The sequence below is a fragment of the Cervus elaphus genome, chromosome 19 (assembly GCF_910594005.1).
Source record: "Cervus elaphus chromosome 19, mCerEla1.1, whole genome shotgun sequence".
Classification (NCBI taxonomy): Eukaryota; Metazoa; Chordata; class Mammalia; order Artiodactyla; family Cervidae; genus Cervus; species Cervus elaphus.
This window is the reverse complement of record NC_057833.1, coordinates 92,215,473-92,234,302: the sequence shown is the minus strand read 5'-3', so window position 1 is coordinate 92,234,302 and position 18,830 is coordinate 92,215,473. Positions and strand designations below refer to the sequence as shown.

General features: G+C 39.5%; 1 protein-coding gene across 1 annotated transcript in view; it reads left to right on the top strand.

The window, feature by feature from the left end:
• SLC9A9 (solute carrier family 9 member A9) overlaps positions 1–18,830 on the top strand; it is a 646,928-nt gene that overhangs the window by 17,239 nt on the left and 610,859 nt on the right. Inside the window, exon 2 of the mRNA XM_043875249.1 lies at positions 2,548–2,750. Within this exon, the coding sequence (XP_043731184.1) occupies positions 2,548–2,750 (203 nt within the window). The remainder of the gene's footprint in view (positions 1–2,547; positions 2,751–18,830) is intronic.

The window sequence follows — 18,830 nt, the reverse complement described above, 5'->3', positions numbered from 1 at the left end:
CATTTGACGCTGTGTGTGGAAGGCTGTCCACTGCTCTGTGATGGGTCAAGTGCTCATAGTGGTTACAAATCCATCACTAATTTTTTTCTCTCTAACAAAAGTTAGCATTAAATATTTCTCACTGTTATGGGGGAGTGGACCAAATAGTGAAGCAGGAATACGTAAGATAAAAATATTCTTGACAGAAATCTGCTTTTATTCCCACCTCTCACTCTAGTTTTCCACATTATTGCCAGAGTGATGGCTCTTACATGAAAATCTGACTGTTTTACTGTCCTGCCTAAAATCTTACAACAGTTTCATATTACCATTGGGTTAGAAATAAGAACTCCTTAGCAGGACAGAGGAGCCTCTTTATAACCTGGCCCCTGTGGTCTAGTTTCTCTCTCTCTCCCTCTCTTTCTACTTAATCTCTTTTTACTCCACTGCTGGTTTCCTAAATCCATCAGATTTCTTAAGTTCCTTTGTACTTATATGGTATATTGTTAGGTTATCCTAGTGACTGTTAACACAGAAGCACTCACATTTCAGTGAGTACACAAGAGAAGTTAACTTTTCACTTACATAATGGTCCAGTTCAGGTTTTCCTGGTTCGTGGATGGCTTTCCCCTACCTGGTGTCTCAGGGACTCAGGCTTCCTCAGTGTCATGACTCTGTCTACCTATAGTACTGTTTTTTCCCCTCCACATCCATCTGATAGATGGCGAAAGAGAAGGGAGAAAGCTCACCTACTTCTTCAGCACTGTGGCACACATCACTTTTGCTTATAATCTATCGGTGAGAACCCATCCAAACTCAAGACAACCAGAAACACAATCTCTGGGTGAGCAGCCACTTCCTGACAACTATTCTACACACTGGTGAATCAAAATCCTAGGGAACGCTTAGTTGTCTCTGCTGTTACTCACGTGCTGCTACCCACATGTGCAGCCTGGATCCCAACTCATTCCCTGATTCAGCTCATCTGGACAAATCTATGTGACCTTTTAAGATTCATCTAAAGCTTTGTATCATTCAAAGGGCTTTGGAGTGTCTCCTCTCTATACGCATATAGCACACAATCCTTACCAGCTGTCATAGCACATGTCATGTTGTATTATAATTGTTTGCTTATGGATCTTCATTTCACAAACTTCAGCTCCTGTAGGACTGGGAACTGTATTTTTATTTTAAATCTGTAAATGTCTGGCACAAAATATGTACCCAAATATGCACATTCATTTATTTAATGTGTTATTAAATAAATGAAAGGCAATTAGATGACTTGATTCACAGAAGAATGGCAAAACCCCCAGCATTTGATTTTTTTAAAGAGTAAACTGTGGATTTATCCTAAAACAAATACATCAGTTCTAATTTTAAACTGAGGAATGTGTACACCTCTAAAGTTTCTTTGCTTTTTTTGTTAATAAATCCATAATATTAAGAGAATTCACATTTATCAGATTACCATGAGCATCCTAACAGTTTGTAAACTTAAAAGTCAAAGATTGTCACTTGAGTCCAACTCTTTATTGTGTGCTCTATTGTGTCATTAAAATGTGTTTGGCTGCAGGTAAGGATAAATTTGATTTTAAATAGTTTGAAAAAAATTAGAAAATGTGTTATGTCACATAATAAGAAATCTAGAATTAGGGTAGGGCTTCCCAAGTGGCACAATGATAAAGACTCCTCCAGCCAATGCAGGAGACATGGGTTCACTCCCCGGGTGGGAAAGATCCCCTAGTGTAGGAAATGGCATCCCACTCTAGTCTTCTTGCCTGGGAAATCCCATGAACAGAGGAGCCTGGTGAGCTACAGTCCACGGGGTTGCAAAGAGTTGGATATGATTGAGCACCTGAACACACACTCAGATTAGGCTCCGGGATAGGTTGATCCAGGGCTCAGTGAAGTTATTCAAGACCTAGGTTCTGTCTATATCTCAGTCCTACCATCCTGGGGGTTCTGACTGCGTCCTTGGACTGTATCCCCTCAGGGGATTTTGCTGGATACCTGCCAGCAAAATGTGGAGAAACATATTGCCTTGATCATGTCCTGAGGGGGAGAGAGTATAAGAAGACTTGTCCCCTAACCATAGCACATAAGTGCTGCCTGTTAGTCTGATGGGGCTCTCTCAGATATGTGCTGACCTATGGACCAGAAACTTTCTCCAGGGGAATTCCATCTTCTGACTGATTAGATTACTCAGTATCTGTCACAGAGCCAAGGTTTTCTTGAAGCAATTGGATGGAAAAAAGAGGTGGGTAGCTCTTCTCTCCAAAATCTGTGGGTCCATTAGGAAGGAAAAAAGGAGAGGTACTAAGTGTCCATTGCAAATATTGTAAGAATATAATCTTATCAACTCACAAAGAGTCGGACATGACTTAGTGACTGAACAACAAAAATCTGTTGAATTGGTGCCAATGGACAGGTAAACAATTTTCTAAGCGAGGCAATGATCCTTTCTCCTGCCACCTATATAAGTTCCAAATCATATATTTGTAAGCATGGAGTAATGAACATTTTAGATTACTTTCCTCCAGTACAGTTATTTATTCTTTATTTTAGGTCTCGTAATGGGATTAATTTTACGATATGCTACAGCACCAACTGATATTGAAAGTGGAACTGTATATGATTGTGGAAAACTGGTCTTCAGCCCATCAACTCTTCTGATTAATATCACTGATCAAGTTTATGAATATAAATACAAGAGAGAAATAAGCCAACACAACATCAATCCTCACCAAGGCAATGCTATACTTGAAAAGGTAAGGATCCTTTCTATCTGGTCACATATTTTTGTTTTCCAGTGTAAATAATTGTGTCATATATAAGCCACCATAGAGAGTGCATTCACACACATACAGATGCCCCCTTAAACACCATACTCATGGGGCAATTTCATTTACTAAGTGGTTAATGTCTTGATATGTTCTTATTATAAGCTCAGTTGTCTGTATATTTCTTCTAGAAGCTGAAAAAGAGTGCTTCTTATTATAACTGTTTTGCAAACCACAGTTACATTAGGGAAAAAAAATAATAATTCAGCTGACTCCACCTTTAATGGTACTTGATTCAAGTTTTCACACATGTGTTTTAAGTGTTATTGCCTATTTTTATTGTGGTTGTTGTATATGTTACCAGCTGGCTACTAAGTTTAAATCTCCCTTAAGCCAAAGGGAAAATGAAGGAGAATGAAGACATTTGCACTTGCAAACCTTGATTTAGAATGGCTGACTTTTAGCTGCCAACATAAAACACTGGCCCCTTGGCTGTTTATAAATGCACTGACACATAGTCGCTCTCAAGAGATCTTGACTCCCATCTGTTTAGTTAGAGACTCTTAGATTGAAAAAAGAAAAATTGTGAAGTTATTCACCTTCTAAAAATGGTTTTATTATTGCAAATGTGTGAACTGCTTCGGTTATTGGAAGAGAAAATTTCTTTTGCTCTCAGGACTCTGGGTTAGAAAACAGGTGAGGCTACCTTTTTGGTGCCTTGTGTGTGGATCAGTCTTTGTAACAAGTGAATTTGTGTTTAATAACACAAGTGGGTGCTAAGAATCAGGATCTTGCATGACTTAGTCTAGCTCCTTTTGTGTCAGAACTGAGAACTTCCTTGAAATTATGGAAGTGCATTTTATCACTTTTATTCCATACAGATTTAGTTTTCTTTTAAAATACACTTTTTTCCCCCTCCATTTTGAGAGATCTGGGGCAGTAGGGGAGATACATGACCTGCCATTTTTCTTCACTCAAGAGGAGTAACTTTTAGTATTTTTTTCACACTATCTCCCAACTAGCAAATTTCTAGATTAACTTCCTCCTAGCACTTGGTAAGGGCTCTGGAAAGTCAAACTGATACTAGCTTAAATCATGCTTAGGGAAGTGAAGCGAAGCACAAAAAAGAAAATTAAATAGTATGTTTCTGAAGTAAACAGGAGCAAATTTTAGATCTTTGAGTTTCTTGAGTGATCTCTTCTGTGAGATTCTTTCTATTCTCGTGAATAATGGAAAATAATCTATCTTGAAATAAATAATTTTTTAAAGTGAACTTATTAGCAGGATAGGATTTAAACACCCTCGTCTGTTTTAATTTTCCTAGTACCAGAACATAACTTATTTCCCTTCCCTTTTTATCTGCATTTCTAATCAGCACTATTTCTTCAAACAGGTTTGAGTCCCACCCCCCACAAAGGTGTTGATAATTATCTCTGTCATTATAGCAATTTGTTTTCTAACAGGACTGCCGGCGAGCACCTGATCAGAAATTCTGTTATGGTATTACTGACATATTCATTTTTATCAACAGCCAATTACAGTGTTTGCTTTTAAAAAATTAAGGCAAGAGATGGAGAAAAATATGGATCCTTCTTGGTTTTTTCCATTGGCTAGATTTTCTCACATGAAATGTTGAATTGACTTTGAATGGTTCAAGTATTTTATCGACTAAGTTCTAAAGCATGTGACTTATTGAATCACAATTAGCGTTTGTTCCTCTGGGCTTTCCAGGCTGGCCATGGGCAGCTCAGTACCCAGGGTAAATTCCCAAGTTCCTTGCTGGTGGAACAAGGAGCATCTACTAGTACACTTACCTTATTAGACAACTTTAAGTAGAGAGGATGTTTTTAATAAATGGCCACAGTATATTTTAGCACACATGTGTTGCTTATGTGCTAATGTTAGGGAACCCTACTTAGTCTGTGAAAATGAAATGCCCATAGTCTGTCTTCCTTACTGAGAATTCTCCGCTGCATACAATTATTCATATGAATCAAGCAATTGCTCAGTCTATGTCAGATGCAAAAGAATTCCAAAATAAGTCCAGTTTTTGAAAGGGTTAACATGGAGTTACAGAGGTAACACGGAATAATGGGAAAAAAATTCAGGACCAGAAAGACCTGTCATCTATCTTTAGTAAGTTCTTTGAACTTCCTGAGCTCCAACTTTCTTATTTGTAAGGTGGGTAGACTAGAACTATTTTGTAGGTTGTTTCAATGTTTAAGTGAGATGATGTATAGAAAGTGCCTGACTGCCATAGGCCTTTTATACTGCATGGCTCTCACTGCCTTGTTACTGCTTCTGCTGCCACTTCTAACACCACCACCAACACCATCACCACTGCATGACCTTTAAGACCAGTGCTACCATCGCTGCTACTAGATAATATGTGAATGCTTAATACATTAAGGATTAATGGAATATATGTTTTTTCCTTTTATTTAATATCTTTGGAGGGGGGGATAAGACCAATATATAGTATATGTTAGTATATGATTCAGTTCTAAATTATATAGACTATGAGTTTCTTAAAACTTTACAGGTTAGTTGTCATAGATATTTGAGCTTGTTAGGGAGGCTTCCTAGAAGAGGTGGTACTTGAGAGGGCTTTCAAAGGTGGGTATGGCTTGAACAGGCAGCAGGACTGAGTTCAGAAAGATCTGGGCAGGATTGGAGGATGAGGCTGCAGGAAATGGTTAACTAGGTGAGAAGGGAAGAGGGCCTTGTGGATTCTTTGATTCAATAGAATCTGCTTGATTTATAGGAACAGTGTGAGGAGAAGAATATAAGATTCCAGGTTTTCAGGCCTGGCTGGGAGAATATGAGGGTCCCAGGATAGTGGGAAGGGAGAGAAAGATTTGTGGAAGAGAGTGAATGAAAATGACCTGTGCATCTGCAATTAGAGAGAGATCATCTAATTCAGAGCAAGAAAAAAAGAACTGACTTCATTATGTTGAACTCCATCATTTAATAGATGAGTAAATGAACTTGAGCACTAAAATTGATTTAGTGCTCTATTCAGTGATTTTCAAATTTGTCTGAACTTTGGAATCACTTGAAGCTTCAAAAAATTCTGATGCTTATATTCGATCCCCGGAGTTGGTGATTTTACTGGTTTGGGGTGTAGCCTGAGCATTGGAAATTTTGGAAGATCACCAGAAGGGTCTAATGCACAGGCAAGTTTTGGAACCATTTATTTAGGTTCTAAGTTGTGTTTGGGTGAATATAGCGAGGAAATAAATGCCGTGTTTCTTCTGCTTCTTCTCACTTCCACTGCTGTGGATCTAACAGCCCCCTTTACACACAAAGCACTTTTCTCACTTCAGGACCTCTACACATGTTGTTCTTAACATATGTTGTCTAAAATGGTCTTACTTCTGCTCTTTGGATGTCAGAATACTTCCTATTCCTGGAATCTTGAAATGCCATCTCTTCAGAGAAGGCTTGTCCTGTGATTTTCTCACATTGCATCCCCTCTCTCTCCTTTTCCCTCTCTTTTGTTTCAAAGTACTTTTAGCACCATCTGAAATTTAATATGTATTTTCTTGTTTATTAATTATAATTCTTACATTATTTGATGTCCACTAGACTGTATACTTCACAAAGCAGGGGTCCGTGCCTTTTTCTATTGAACAATGTGTCCCCAAAGCCTACCATAGAGCCCAGTGCATACTGCTGCTAAATAAATAGTTTGTGAATGAATGAATGAATGGAGGAATCTGAGTGCTTGGTAGAATATATACAGCTGGAATATTTGGAAGATACCATCTTGGAGTTGGTAGGAGAATGGCCCAGATACTTAATGGTTGAAGAGACTAAGATATCATATAATCTTAGTTGTGTTCATATAGATATAAATTCATATACAGAGATATTACATGCTGGGCCCAGGGTCCCAGTAATTATATTACTGGTCAGAGGCAGAATGGAGACCCATAGCACTTTACTCTGAGTACTGAGTAGTTTATCAAATTTCACACCACTGGACAGGCTCTGGAGTGGCCTTGTGGACAGAGAAGGGCTGAGGCCTGAACAATCTGACACTGAGATATGTGGGGGGAGATGAGGACCAGTACTGGAAAGGGAAGTTTTACAGAATTGCAGAAACAGGTCTAGCACTAGGGTGTCACAGAAGCCATTGGTGTGGCTCCACTGGGTCCTTTTTCTTTGTGGTACAGATTAAAGGGAGTACTTGGCCTTTGTTTCTAAAAGTTACAGGATGAGGAAATGAGTTTTACTCTCAGAATGCAGTTTAGGGGCTTGGATGAAATTTCTGACTTCAGGATTTGAAGAGGCTGGAATAAATTCCTGTGCTATATAATCATCTCTTGGAATACCAATAAAAGCACATGTATTTCTGGGATGGTTAGGTCTTGACGTACTTGGAAACAGCACTGAGCTTGATGGCTTCCTGGATTTCTTCCAATAATATGGTATAAAACTGGAAAATAGGAGAGCTGTTGGCATTTATATAAGCAGCAGTGTACTGTACTTTCATACCACAGTGTAAACATATAAAATTTTTAAGAATTGCCATATGCCAAGCTTCTTTTGTTCATGCTCAATACAGATAAAAGTGTAGAGAAGACAAAATATTTTCACTTAGAGATGTGTGAAAACTATTTTTCTATATATTATAAGCAGCTGATGATCTCAAAACAACCTTCTGAGAGACTAAAACTAGAATTATGTTGATTTATATCTATTCAGTTGACATTTCCAGAACTATTTGTCAAATTGTTCTGTGAGTCCACTATATCCTTTAGTAATTTTATCTGAGTGGGGCCTATATTCTATTACATGATGTCTTTACAGACATTAATTTGTTACAAAATATTTAGGAATACAAAAATGTCTACTAAGCATTTTCTGAATTTAATATCAATAGGAAGTTAAAACTTGTTTTTGAAAAAGAACTTTCTCTGTCATTCATCCTTTCATTCATTCCTTCAACACAAGTGAACTGATTTCCATAAGTTTTGATTCTAAATAAGGAATGATCTCAAGAAGTTTATTAGTAAATCTGGGGGAAATGCAGCATATGAATAAATGAGTAAATATACCACAAGACAGCTATCAAAGGAGTGGGTCAAATACCATAGATGTTCAGAGGGGGTGATATTATTTCTTGTTAGGGTGATAGGCTAAGCACCAAAGAATTGATACTTTTGAACTGTGGTGTTGGAGAAGACTCTTGAGAGTCCCTTGGACTGCATGGAGATTAACCTAAAGGAAATTAACCCTGAATATTCATTGGAAAGATTGATGCTGAAGTTGAAGCTGAAGCTCCAATACTTTGGCCAGCTGATACAAAGAGCTGATTCACTAGAAAAGAGCCTGATGCTGGGAAAGATTGAGGGCAGGAAGAGAAGGGGATGACAAAGGATGAGATGGGTGGATGACATCACCTATGCAATGGACATGAGTCTGAGTAAGCTCCGGGAGATGGTGAAGGACAGGGAAGCCTCATGGGCTGCAGTCCATGGGGTTGCAAGGAGTCGGACATGACTGAGCGACTGAACAACAACAAAGGGTGATAGGAATGATTTTTTTTTTTTCATTTATTTTTATTAGTTGGAGGCTAATTACTTCACAACATTGGGTTTTGTCATACATTGACATGAATCAGCCGTGGAGTTACATGTATTCCCCATCCCGATCCACTCTCCCACCTCCCTCTCCACCCGATTCCTCTGGGTCTTCCCAGTGCACCAAGCCCGAGCTCTTGTCTCATGCATCCCACCTGGGCTGGTGATCTGTTTCACCCTAGATAATATACATGTTTTGATGCTATTCTCTTGAAACATCCCACCCTCGCCTTCTCCCACAGAGTCCAAAAGATTGTTCTGTACATCTGTGTCTCTTTTTCTGTTTTGCATATAGGGTTATTGTTACCATCTTTCTAAATTCCATATATATGTGTTAATATGCTGTAATGTTCTTTATCTTTCTGGCTTACTTCACTCTGTATAATGGGCTCCAGTTTCATCCATCTCATTAGAACTGATCCAAATGAATTCTTTTTAATGGCTGAGTAATATTCCATGGTGTATATGTACCACAGCTTCCTTATCCATTCATCTGCTGATGGGCATCTAGGTTGCTTCCATGTCCTGGCTATTATAAACAGTGCTGCAATGAACATTGGGGTGCATGTGTCTCAGATCTGGTTTCCTCAGTGTGTATGCCCAGGACTGTGATTGCTGGGTCATATGGCAGTTCTATTTCCAGTTTTTTGAGGAATCTCCACACTGTTCGCCATAGTGGCTGTGCTAGTTTGCATTCCCACCAACAGTGTAAGAGGGTTCCCTTGTCTCCACACCCTCTCCAGCATTTATTGCTTGTAGACTTTTGGATAGCAGCCATCCTGACTGGCGTGTAATGGTACCTCATTGTGGTTTTGATTTGCATTTCTCTGATAATGAGTGTTGTTGAGCATCTTTTCATGTGTTTGTTAGCCATCTGTATGTCTTCTTTGGAGAAATGTCTGTTTAGTTCTTTGGCCCATTTTTTGATTGGGTCATTTATTTTTCTGGAATTGAGCTGCAGGAGTTGCTTATATATTTTTGAGATTAATCCTGTGTCTGCTGCTTCATTTGCTATTATTTTCTCCCAATCTGAGGGCTGTCTTTTCACCTTACTTATAGTTTCCTTTGTTGTGCAAAAGCTTTTAAGTTTCATTAGGTCCCATTTGTTTATTTTTGCTTTTATTTCCAATATTCTGGGAGGTGGGTCATAGAGGATCCTGCTGTGATTCATGTCAGAGAATGTTTTGCCTATGTTCTCCTCTAAGAGTTTTATACTTTCTGGTCTTACATTTAGATCTTTAATCCATTTTGAGTTTATTTTTGTGTATGGTGTTAGAGTGTTCTAGTTTCATTCTTTTACAAGTGGTTGACCAGTTTTCCCAGCACCACTTGTTAAAGAGGTTGTCTTTTTTCCATTGAATATCCTTGCCTCCTTTGTCAAAGATAAGGTGTCCATAAGTTCGTGGATTTATCTCTGGGCTTTCTATTCTGTTCCATTGATCTATATTTCTGTCTTTGTGCCAGTACCATACTGTCCTGATGACTGTGGCTTTGTAGTAGAGTCTGAAGTCAGGCAGGTTGATTCCTCCAGTTCCATTCTTCTTTCTCAAGATTATTTTGGCTATTCGAGATTTTTTGTATTTCCATACAAATTGTGAAATTATTTGTTCTAGTTCTGTGAAAAATACCGTTGGTAGCTTGATAGGGATTGCATTGAATCTATAGATTGCTTTGGGTAGTATAGCCATTTTCACAATATTGATTCTTCCAATCCATGAACACAGTATATTTCTCCATCTGTTTGTGTCCTCTTTGATTTCTTCCATCAGTGTTTTATAGTTTTCTATGTATAGGTCTTTTGTTTCTTTAGGTAGATATACTCCTAAGTATTTTATTCTTTTTGTTGCAATGGTGAATGGTATTGTTTTCTTAATTTCTCTTTCTGTTTTCTCATTGTTAGTGTATAAGAATGCAAGGGATTTCTGTGTGTTAATTTTATATCCTGCAACTTTACTATATTCATTGATTAGCTCTAGTCATTTTAGGTAGAGGCTTTAGGGTTTTCTATGTAGAGGATCATGTCATCTGCAAACAGTGAGAGTTTCACTTCTTCTTTTCCTATCTGGATTCCTTTTACTTCTTTTTCTGCTCTGTTTGCTGTGGCCAAAACTTCCAAAACTGTGTTGAATAGTAGTGGTGAGAGTGGGCACGCTTATCTTGTTCCTGATTTCAGGGGAAATGCTTTCAATTTTTCACCACTGAAGGTGATGCTTGCTGTGGGTTTGTCATATATAGCTTTTATTATGTTGAGGTATGTTCCTTCTATTCCTGCTTTCTGGAGAGTTTTAATCATAAATGGGTATTGAATTTTGTCAAAGGCTTTCTCTGCATCTATTGAGATAATCATATGGTTTTTATCTTTCAATTTGTTAACGTGGTGTATTACATTGATTGATTTGCAGATATTAAAGCATCCTTGCATTCCTGGGATAAAGCCCACCTGGTCATGGTGCATGATTTTTTTAATATGTTGTTGGAATCTGTTTGCTAGAATTTTGTTAAGGATTTTTGCATCTATGTTCATCAGTGATATTGGCCTGTAGTTTTCTTTTTTTGTGGCATCTTTGTCTGGTTTTGGAATTAGGGTGATGGTGGCCTCATAGAATGAGTTTGGAAGTTTACCTTCTTCTGCAATTCTCTGGAAGAGTTTGAGTAAGATAGGTGTTACCTCTTCTCTAAATTCTTGGTAGAATTCAGCTGTGAAGCCATCTGGTCCTGGGCTTTTGTCTGCTGGAAGATTTATGATTACAGTTTCGATTTCCTTGCTTGTGATGGCTCTGTTAAGATCTTCTATTTCTTCCTGGTTCAGTTTTGGAAAGTTATACTTTTCTAAGAACTTGTCCATTTCTCCCAAGTTGTCCATTTTATTGGCGTAGAGCTGCTGGTAGTAGTCTCTTATGATCCTTTGTATTTCAGTGTTGTCTGTTGTGATCTCTCCATTTTCGTTTCAAATTTTGTTAATTTGGTTCTTCTCTCTTTGTTTCTTAATGAGTCTTGCTAACGGTTTGTCAATTTTGTTTATTTTTTCAAAAAACCAGCTTTTAGCTTTGTTGATTTTTGCTATGGTCACTTTAGTTTCTTTTGCATTTATTTCTGCCCTAATTTTTAGGATTCCTTTCCTTCTACTAACCCTGGGGTTCTTCATTTCTTCCTTCTCTAATTGCTTTAGGTGTAGAGTTAGGTTATTTATTTGACTTTTTTCTTGTTTCTTGAGGTAAGCCTATAATGCTATGAACTTTCCCCTTAGCACTGCTTTTACAGTGTCCCATAGGTTTTGGGTTGTTGTGTTTTCATTTTCATTCATTTCTATTCATATTTTGATTTCTTTTTTGATTTCTTCTATGATTTGTTGGTTATTCCGAAGCATGTTATTTAGCCTCCATATGTTTGAATTTTTAACAATTTTTTTTCCTGTAATTAAGATCTAATCTTACTGCACTGTGGTCAGAAAAGATGACTGGAATGATTTCAATTTTTTTGAATTTACCAAGACTAGATTTATGGCCCAGGATGGGATCTATTCTGGAGAAGGTTCCGTGTGCACTTGAGAAAAAGGTGGAGTTGATTGTTTTGGGGTGAAACGTCCTATAGATGTCAATTAGGTCTAGCTGGTCCATTGTGTCATTTAAAGTTTGTGTTTCCTTGTTAATTTTCTGTTTAGTTGATCTATCCATAGTTGTGAGTGGGGTATTAAAGTCTCCCACTATTATTGTGTTACTATTAATTTCCTCTTTCATACTCGTTAGTGTTTGCCGTACATATTGCAGTGCTCCTATGTTGGGTGCATATATATTTATAATTGTTATATCTTCTTCTTGAATTGATCCTTTTATCATTATGTAGTGTCCTTCTTTGTCTCTTTTCACAGCCTTTATTTGAAAGTCTATTTTATCTGATATGAATATTGCGACTCCTGCTTTCTTTTGGTCTCCGTTTGCATGAAATATTTTTTTCCAGCCCTTCACTTTTAGTCTGTATGTGTTCCTTGTTTTGAGGTGGGTCTCTTGTAGACAGCATATATAGGGGTCTTGTTTTTGTATCCATTCAGCCAGTCTTTGTCTTTTGGTTGCCATTCAACCCATTTACATTTAAGGTAATTATTGATAGGTATGGTCCTGTTGCCATTTACTTTGTTGTTTTTGGTTCACGTTTATACAACCTTTCTGCATTTCCTGTCTAGAGAAGATCCTTTAGCATTTGTTGAAGAGCTGGTTTGGTGGTGCTGAATGCTCTCAGCTTTTGCTTGTCTGTAAAGCTTTTGAATTCTCCTTCATATCTGAATGAGATCCTTGCTGGGTACAGTAATCTAGGTTGTAGGTTATTCTCTTTTAAGTATGTCCAGCCATTCCCTTCTGGCCTGGAGGGTTTCTATTGATAGCTCAGCTGTTATCCTTATGGGAATCCCTTTGTGTGTTATTTGTTGTTTCTCCCTTGCTGCTTTTAATATTTGTCCTTTGTGTTTGATCTTTGTTGATTTGATTAATATGTGTCTTGGGGTGTTTCGCCTTGGGTTTATCCTGTTTGGGACTCTCTGGGTTTCTTGGACTTGGGTGGCTATTTCCTTCCCCATTTTAGGGAAGTTTTCAGCTATTATCTCCTCAAGTATCTTCTCAGGGCCTTTCTTTTTGTCTTCTTCTTCTGGGACTCCTATGATTAGAATGTTGCGGCGTTTCACATTGTCCCAGAGGTCCCTGAGGTTGTCCTCATTTCTTTTGATTCTTTTTTCTTTTTTCCTCTCTGCTTCATTTATTTCCACCATTTTAGCTTCTACCTCACTTATCCTATCTTCTGTCTCCGTTATTCTACTCTTGGTTCCCTCCAGAGTGTTTTTGATCTCATTTCTTGCATTATTTATTTTTAATTGACTCTTTTTTATTTCTTCTAGGTCTTTATTAAACATTTCTTGCATCTTCTCAATCTTTGTCTCCAGGCTATTTATCTGTAACTCCATTTTGTTTTCAAGATTTTGGATCATTTTTATTATCATTATTCTAAGTTCTTTTTCAGGTAGATTCCTCCTCTTTTGTTTGACTTGGTGGGCATTTTTCATGTTCCTTTACCTGTTGGGTATTTCTCTGCCTTTTCATCTTGTTTAGATTGCTGTGTCTGGAGTGGACTTTCTGTATTCTGGAGGTCTGTGGTTCCTTTTTATTGTGGAGGTTTTACCCAGTGGGTGGGGTTGGACGATTCGCTTGTCAAGGTTTCCTGGTTAGGGAAGCTGCATCGGTGTTCTGGTGCATGGAACTAGATTTCTTCTCTCTGGAGTGCAATGGAGTGCCCAGTAATGAGTTTTGAGATAGGTCTATGTGTTAGGTGTGACCTTGGGCAGCCTGTATGTTGATGTTCAGGGCTATGTTCCTGTGTTGCTGGAGAATTTGCGTGGTATGTCTTGCTCTAAAACTTATTGGCTCTTGGGTGGTGGTTGGTTTCAGTGTAGGTATGGAGGCTTTTGGACGGTCTCTTATTACTTAATGTTCTGTGTAGTCAGGAGTTTTCTGGTGTTCTCAGGTTTTGGGCTTAAGTCTCCTGCCTCTGGATTTCAGTTTTATTCTTCCAGTAGTCTCAAGACGTCTACAACTATGCAGCACTGATAATAAAACTTCTAGGTTAATGGTGAAAAGATTCTCCCCCATGAGGGACACCCAGAGAGGTTCACAGAGTTACATGAAGAGGAGGAGAGGGAGGAGGGAGATAGAGATGAGCAGGAGGAGAAAAAGGGGGACTCAAGAGCAGAGAGACAGATCTACGCAGTTGTCTGTTCCCAGAATGTTTTCCATAGCCCAGACACCCACAAAGATTCACAGAATTGAATTGGGAAGAGAAGGGGAACGGAGGAAATAGAGGTGTTCTGAAGTAGAAAACAGAGAGTCAAGATTGGGAGAAAGTAATCAACACACTCCTGAATAAAAATGGGAACTGAATATTGGATTCTTAAATGTCCACAATTTATATCATATACTGAAAAACAAAGATTAAAAATGTAGAGTAGAGGTTAGACTCTTAAAAATACAATATTAAAAACAAAAACAAAAAATTTTAGAAATATATATGAAGTTTGGTTTAAAAATAGGGCTTCTCTTTTTTTTTTTTTTTTGCAAGGTTATAGTGTAATGAAAATGAAAATTAAGGAGTAGTAGAGGAGTAATAGAGGACTTTAAAAGGAAATAAGAGAAAAAGAAAAATAGAAATAAGAAGAGAAAAAGGAAAAAAAAACAAGAAAAAAGATTTTTCCTAATTAAAAAAATCTTAAAAATCTATGAAAATGAAAGTTAAGGAGTAATGCGGGAGTAATAGGGAATTTTAAAAGAAAATAAAAGAGAAAAAAGAAAAAACATTTTTTTTTTAATTAAAAAATAAGTAAAAATATATCTAGGAGTTTCTCGGGAGCTGTTGCGGGCAGTGTGGGTTCGGTTCAGTTTCAGATAGCTCCTCGTTCCAGCTTACACTTCTCGATATCTACAGGCCCCTTCCGGTGTAGTCGGTGTTATCTACAGGGATTTTAATCTGTTGCACCAGTCCCTTCTGAAGTGGTTCCCTTTGTTTATTTGGCTTCTGTTTGCCGGTCTCTTCAGTGCCTAATTTCCGCCCTGACACAGGTGGGCAGAGGTGGTCTCTTGTTCAGGTTGCTAGTTCTGTCGCGCTGCAGGGTGGGGCTGGCACTGCTTTCCCCGTCTACGCTGCTCAGGCTCCCGGCTGCTCTGTATGGAGTGTGCCCTGCGCTGCACGGTTCCAGCCCTCAGGTGTTCCACAAAAGCGCGGCCCAAGCAGCTCAGGCAGCCAGGAGCTTGACGGGCACACTCTCCCCGGGTGTGGCGTGCCTTCTCCCCTCCGCGGTCCCAGCCTCAGTTTCCGCCCGCACCAGTCGGGTGTGTGCGCTTTCTCTCCTCCACGTCCCCAGCCCCAGTCCCCGCCCGCTCCGGTCGGGTGCCTGCGCCCTGTATCTCGCCACGACCCTCCCGGCAGATGTCGACCATCCAGAATCTCAGGAGGCCTTTGGTTAGAAACTGAAGGCCTGTTTGCAGTGCGGTAGGGAGTGCTGTCCTTGGGGCCGAGCCTGCCCCTTTCCCCTCCCCCCTGCCTCCTGCCTCTGGCAGGGCTGGGCCCGTCAGCAGCCTGCGGGCTCTTCTCTGGACTTGCTCAGACCTTTTGTTCTGCGAACGGCCGGCCGGCAGTGTGTTCGGGCCAGTTAATTATCTCTCTCTCTCTTGCTATCCCACAGTTTAAGTTGGTAACTCACAAAACTCCCTCTGATTGTCCTCAGGCCACTCAGGCGCGGTCCTTACCCTAAGCAATGCCGCCAGCTCCTCTCCGTTCCACCCCCACTTGCTGGCGGCGGATGCGGGCGTCTGGGGTACTTTTCTGCTGGGAGTTGCTTTTAGGCATGTAATCTGTGGGTTTTATTTATTCTTCCCCTCCCAGTCAGGTGCCCTCCGAGATTCAAAAACTTCCCCCAGACCCGCCAGTGCGAGGGTTTCCTGGTGTTTGGAAACTTCCTCTATTAAGACTCCCTTCCCGGGACGGATCTCCATCCTTAGCTTTTTTGTCTCACTTTTTATCTTTTATATTTTGCCCTACCTCCTTTTGAAGACAATGGGCTGCTTTTCTGGGTGCCTGATGACCTCAGCTAGCGATCAGAAGTTGTTTTGTGAAGTTTGCTCTGTGTTCAATTGTTCTTTCGATGAATTTGTAGGGGAGAAAGTGGTCTCCCCGTCCTATTCCTCCACCATCTTGGCTCCTCCCTTATAGGAATGATTTTGAGGAAGGATAGCTGATTGACTCTGATAGTGGTATATGTAGTGTTTGGAGGTTGGAGAGTCATTCCAAGCATGGGTAGAAAAAAGAGTAGAGAATATTCCAAGAAAGAAAGTCATTTCTAAGTTGTTGAAGTATGGAAGATCAATGAAACATAGGGTGGGGATAAGGACAGAGTCTGGCTACAGAATCACTTAAATTCCAGGCTGAGTAATGCCGACTGTGTTTGTAGTCAGTGGAAGAGTGCTGTGTTCACACACACACAAAAAAAAGCAAAGAAATAGTTAGGCTGCTGTGTACAAGGTAGAGAGTGACAGCGGAGGGACAGCTAAGTTTTAAGATTGAATGGTAACCGAGGGGCAGATAGAAGAGAAACAAGGAAGGAAGACACTGTAAAGTTTAGATCAGTTGGGCACGAGGAGGAAGGATGGAGAGCTAATTCTGCTGCTGTGTCTTGCGGGTTCATAGAAAATGGCAGGACAGAAGTGGGTACCTTAGAAGTTAAAGGAAGGAGCTGTTTTATAGTGAAAAAGCACAAATATAGTTTAAAACTATGATGAATGAATCAATCAATCTCATTTATTTATTTTTCATTGATTTAACACATTATGTTTTTCTTTTTTTTTTTCCACTTATTTTTATTAGCTGGAGGCTAATTACTTTACAATATTGTAGTGGGTTTTGCCATACATTGACCTGAATCAGCCATGGATTTACATGTGTTCCATCCTGATCCCCCTCCCACCTCCCTCCCCACCCCATCTGTCTGGGTCTTCCCAGTGCACCAGGCCCGAGCACTTGTCTCATGCATCCAACCTGGACTGGTGATCTGTTTCACCCTTGATAGTATACTTGTTTCAATGCTGTTCTTTCTGAACATCCCACCCTCACCTTCTCCCACAGAGTCCAAAAGTGTGTTCTGTACATCCATGTCTCTTTTTCTGTTTTGCATATAGGGTTATCATTACCATCTTTCTAAATTCCATATATATGCGTTAGTATACTATATTGGTTTTTATCTTTTTGGCTTACTTCACTCTGTATAATGGGCTCCAGTTTCATCCATCTCATTAGAACTGATTCAAATATATTCTTTTTAATGGCTGAGTAATATTCCATTGTGTATATATACCAGAGTTTCCTTATCCATTCGTCTGCTGATGGGCATCTATGTTCCTTCCATGTCCTGGCTATTATAAACAGTGCTGCGATGAACATTGGGGTGCATGTGTCTCTTTCAGATCTGGTTTCCTCGGTGTGTATCCCCAGGAGTGGGATTGCTGGGTCATATGGCAGTTCTATTTCCAGTTTTTTAAGGAATCTCCACACTGTTTTCCATAGCGGCTGTACTAGTTTGCATTCCCACCAACAGTGTAAGAGGGTTCCCTTTTCTCCACACCCTCTCCAGCATTTATTGCTTGTAGACTTTTGGATAGCAGCCATCCTGACTGGCGTGTAATGGTACCTCATTGTGGTTTTGATTTGCATTTCTCTGATAATGAGTGATGTTGAGCATCTTTTCATGTGCTTTTTAGCCATCTGTATGTCTTCTTTGGAGAAATGTCTGTTTAGTTCTTTGGCCCATTTTTTGATTGGGTCATTTATTTTTCTGGAATTGAGCTTCAGGAGTTGCTTGTATATTTTTGAGATTCATCCTTTGTCTGTTGCTTCGTTTGCTATTATTTTCTCCCATTCTGAGGGCTGTCTTTTCACCTTGCTTATAGTTTCCTTTGTTGTGCAAAAGCTTTTAAGTTTCATTAGGTCCCATTTGTTTAGTTTTGCTTTTATTTCCAATATTCTGGGAGGTGCTGTGATTTATGTCGGAGAGTGTTTTGCCTATGTTCTCCTCTAGGAGTTTTATACTTTCTGGTCTTACATTTAGATCTTTAATCCATTTTGAGTTTGTTTTTGTGTATGGTGTTAGAAAGTGTTCTAGTTTCATTCTTTTACAAGTGGTTGACCAGTTTTCCCAGCACCACTTGTTAAAGAGGTTGTCTTTTTTCCATTGTATATCCTTGCCTCCTTTGTTGAAGATAAGTTGTTCGTAGGTATGTGGATTTATCTCTGGGCTTTCTATTCTGTTCCATTGATGTATATTTCTGTCTTTGTGCCAATACCATACTGTCTCGATGACTGTGGCTTTGTAGTAGAGTCTGAGTTCTGGTCAGGGTGCCACCTCTTAACTCGAGTGTGATGTACCCACGAATCAATTCGTGGCACTTTGACATCTGTGGGAGAAGAAAGAATAACCTGTTAAGGGCCTTCCCAGAGGGGCTAGAGAGATGGGCCCCTAGTCCCCAACGTTTTTATGAGGACCTCGGTTCCTGGCTCAAATAGAGGCTTGCTTGACTCAGAGGCTGGGTCAGGAGTTGTCTCCCAGAGTTCTGTTAATGCCTGTTGAAAAGCTGAGAGCTGAGTTACGTAATTAGTTAATTCCAAGGCTTCAGGGTCTATAACAGTGTCCATGTGTAAGAAAGGCCTTCCATAAATACACTCAAAGGGGACAGTCCCTCCTTTTTGGGGGCAGTTCGAGCCCTCATTAAAGCTACAGGTAGGACTTTAATCCAATTGCCCTGCGTCTCTTGAGTTAACTTGCACAGATGTCTTTTGATAATGTCTTTAGCTTTTTCAATCCTTCCTGAGGATTGGGGACTCCAGGAACAGTATAAGTGATATTCTATTCCTAGAGCTTTAGACACCCCCTGAGTTACAGCAGCTTTAAAGGTGG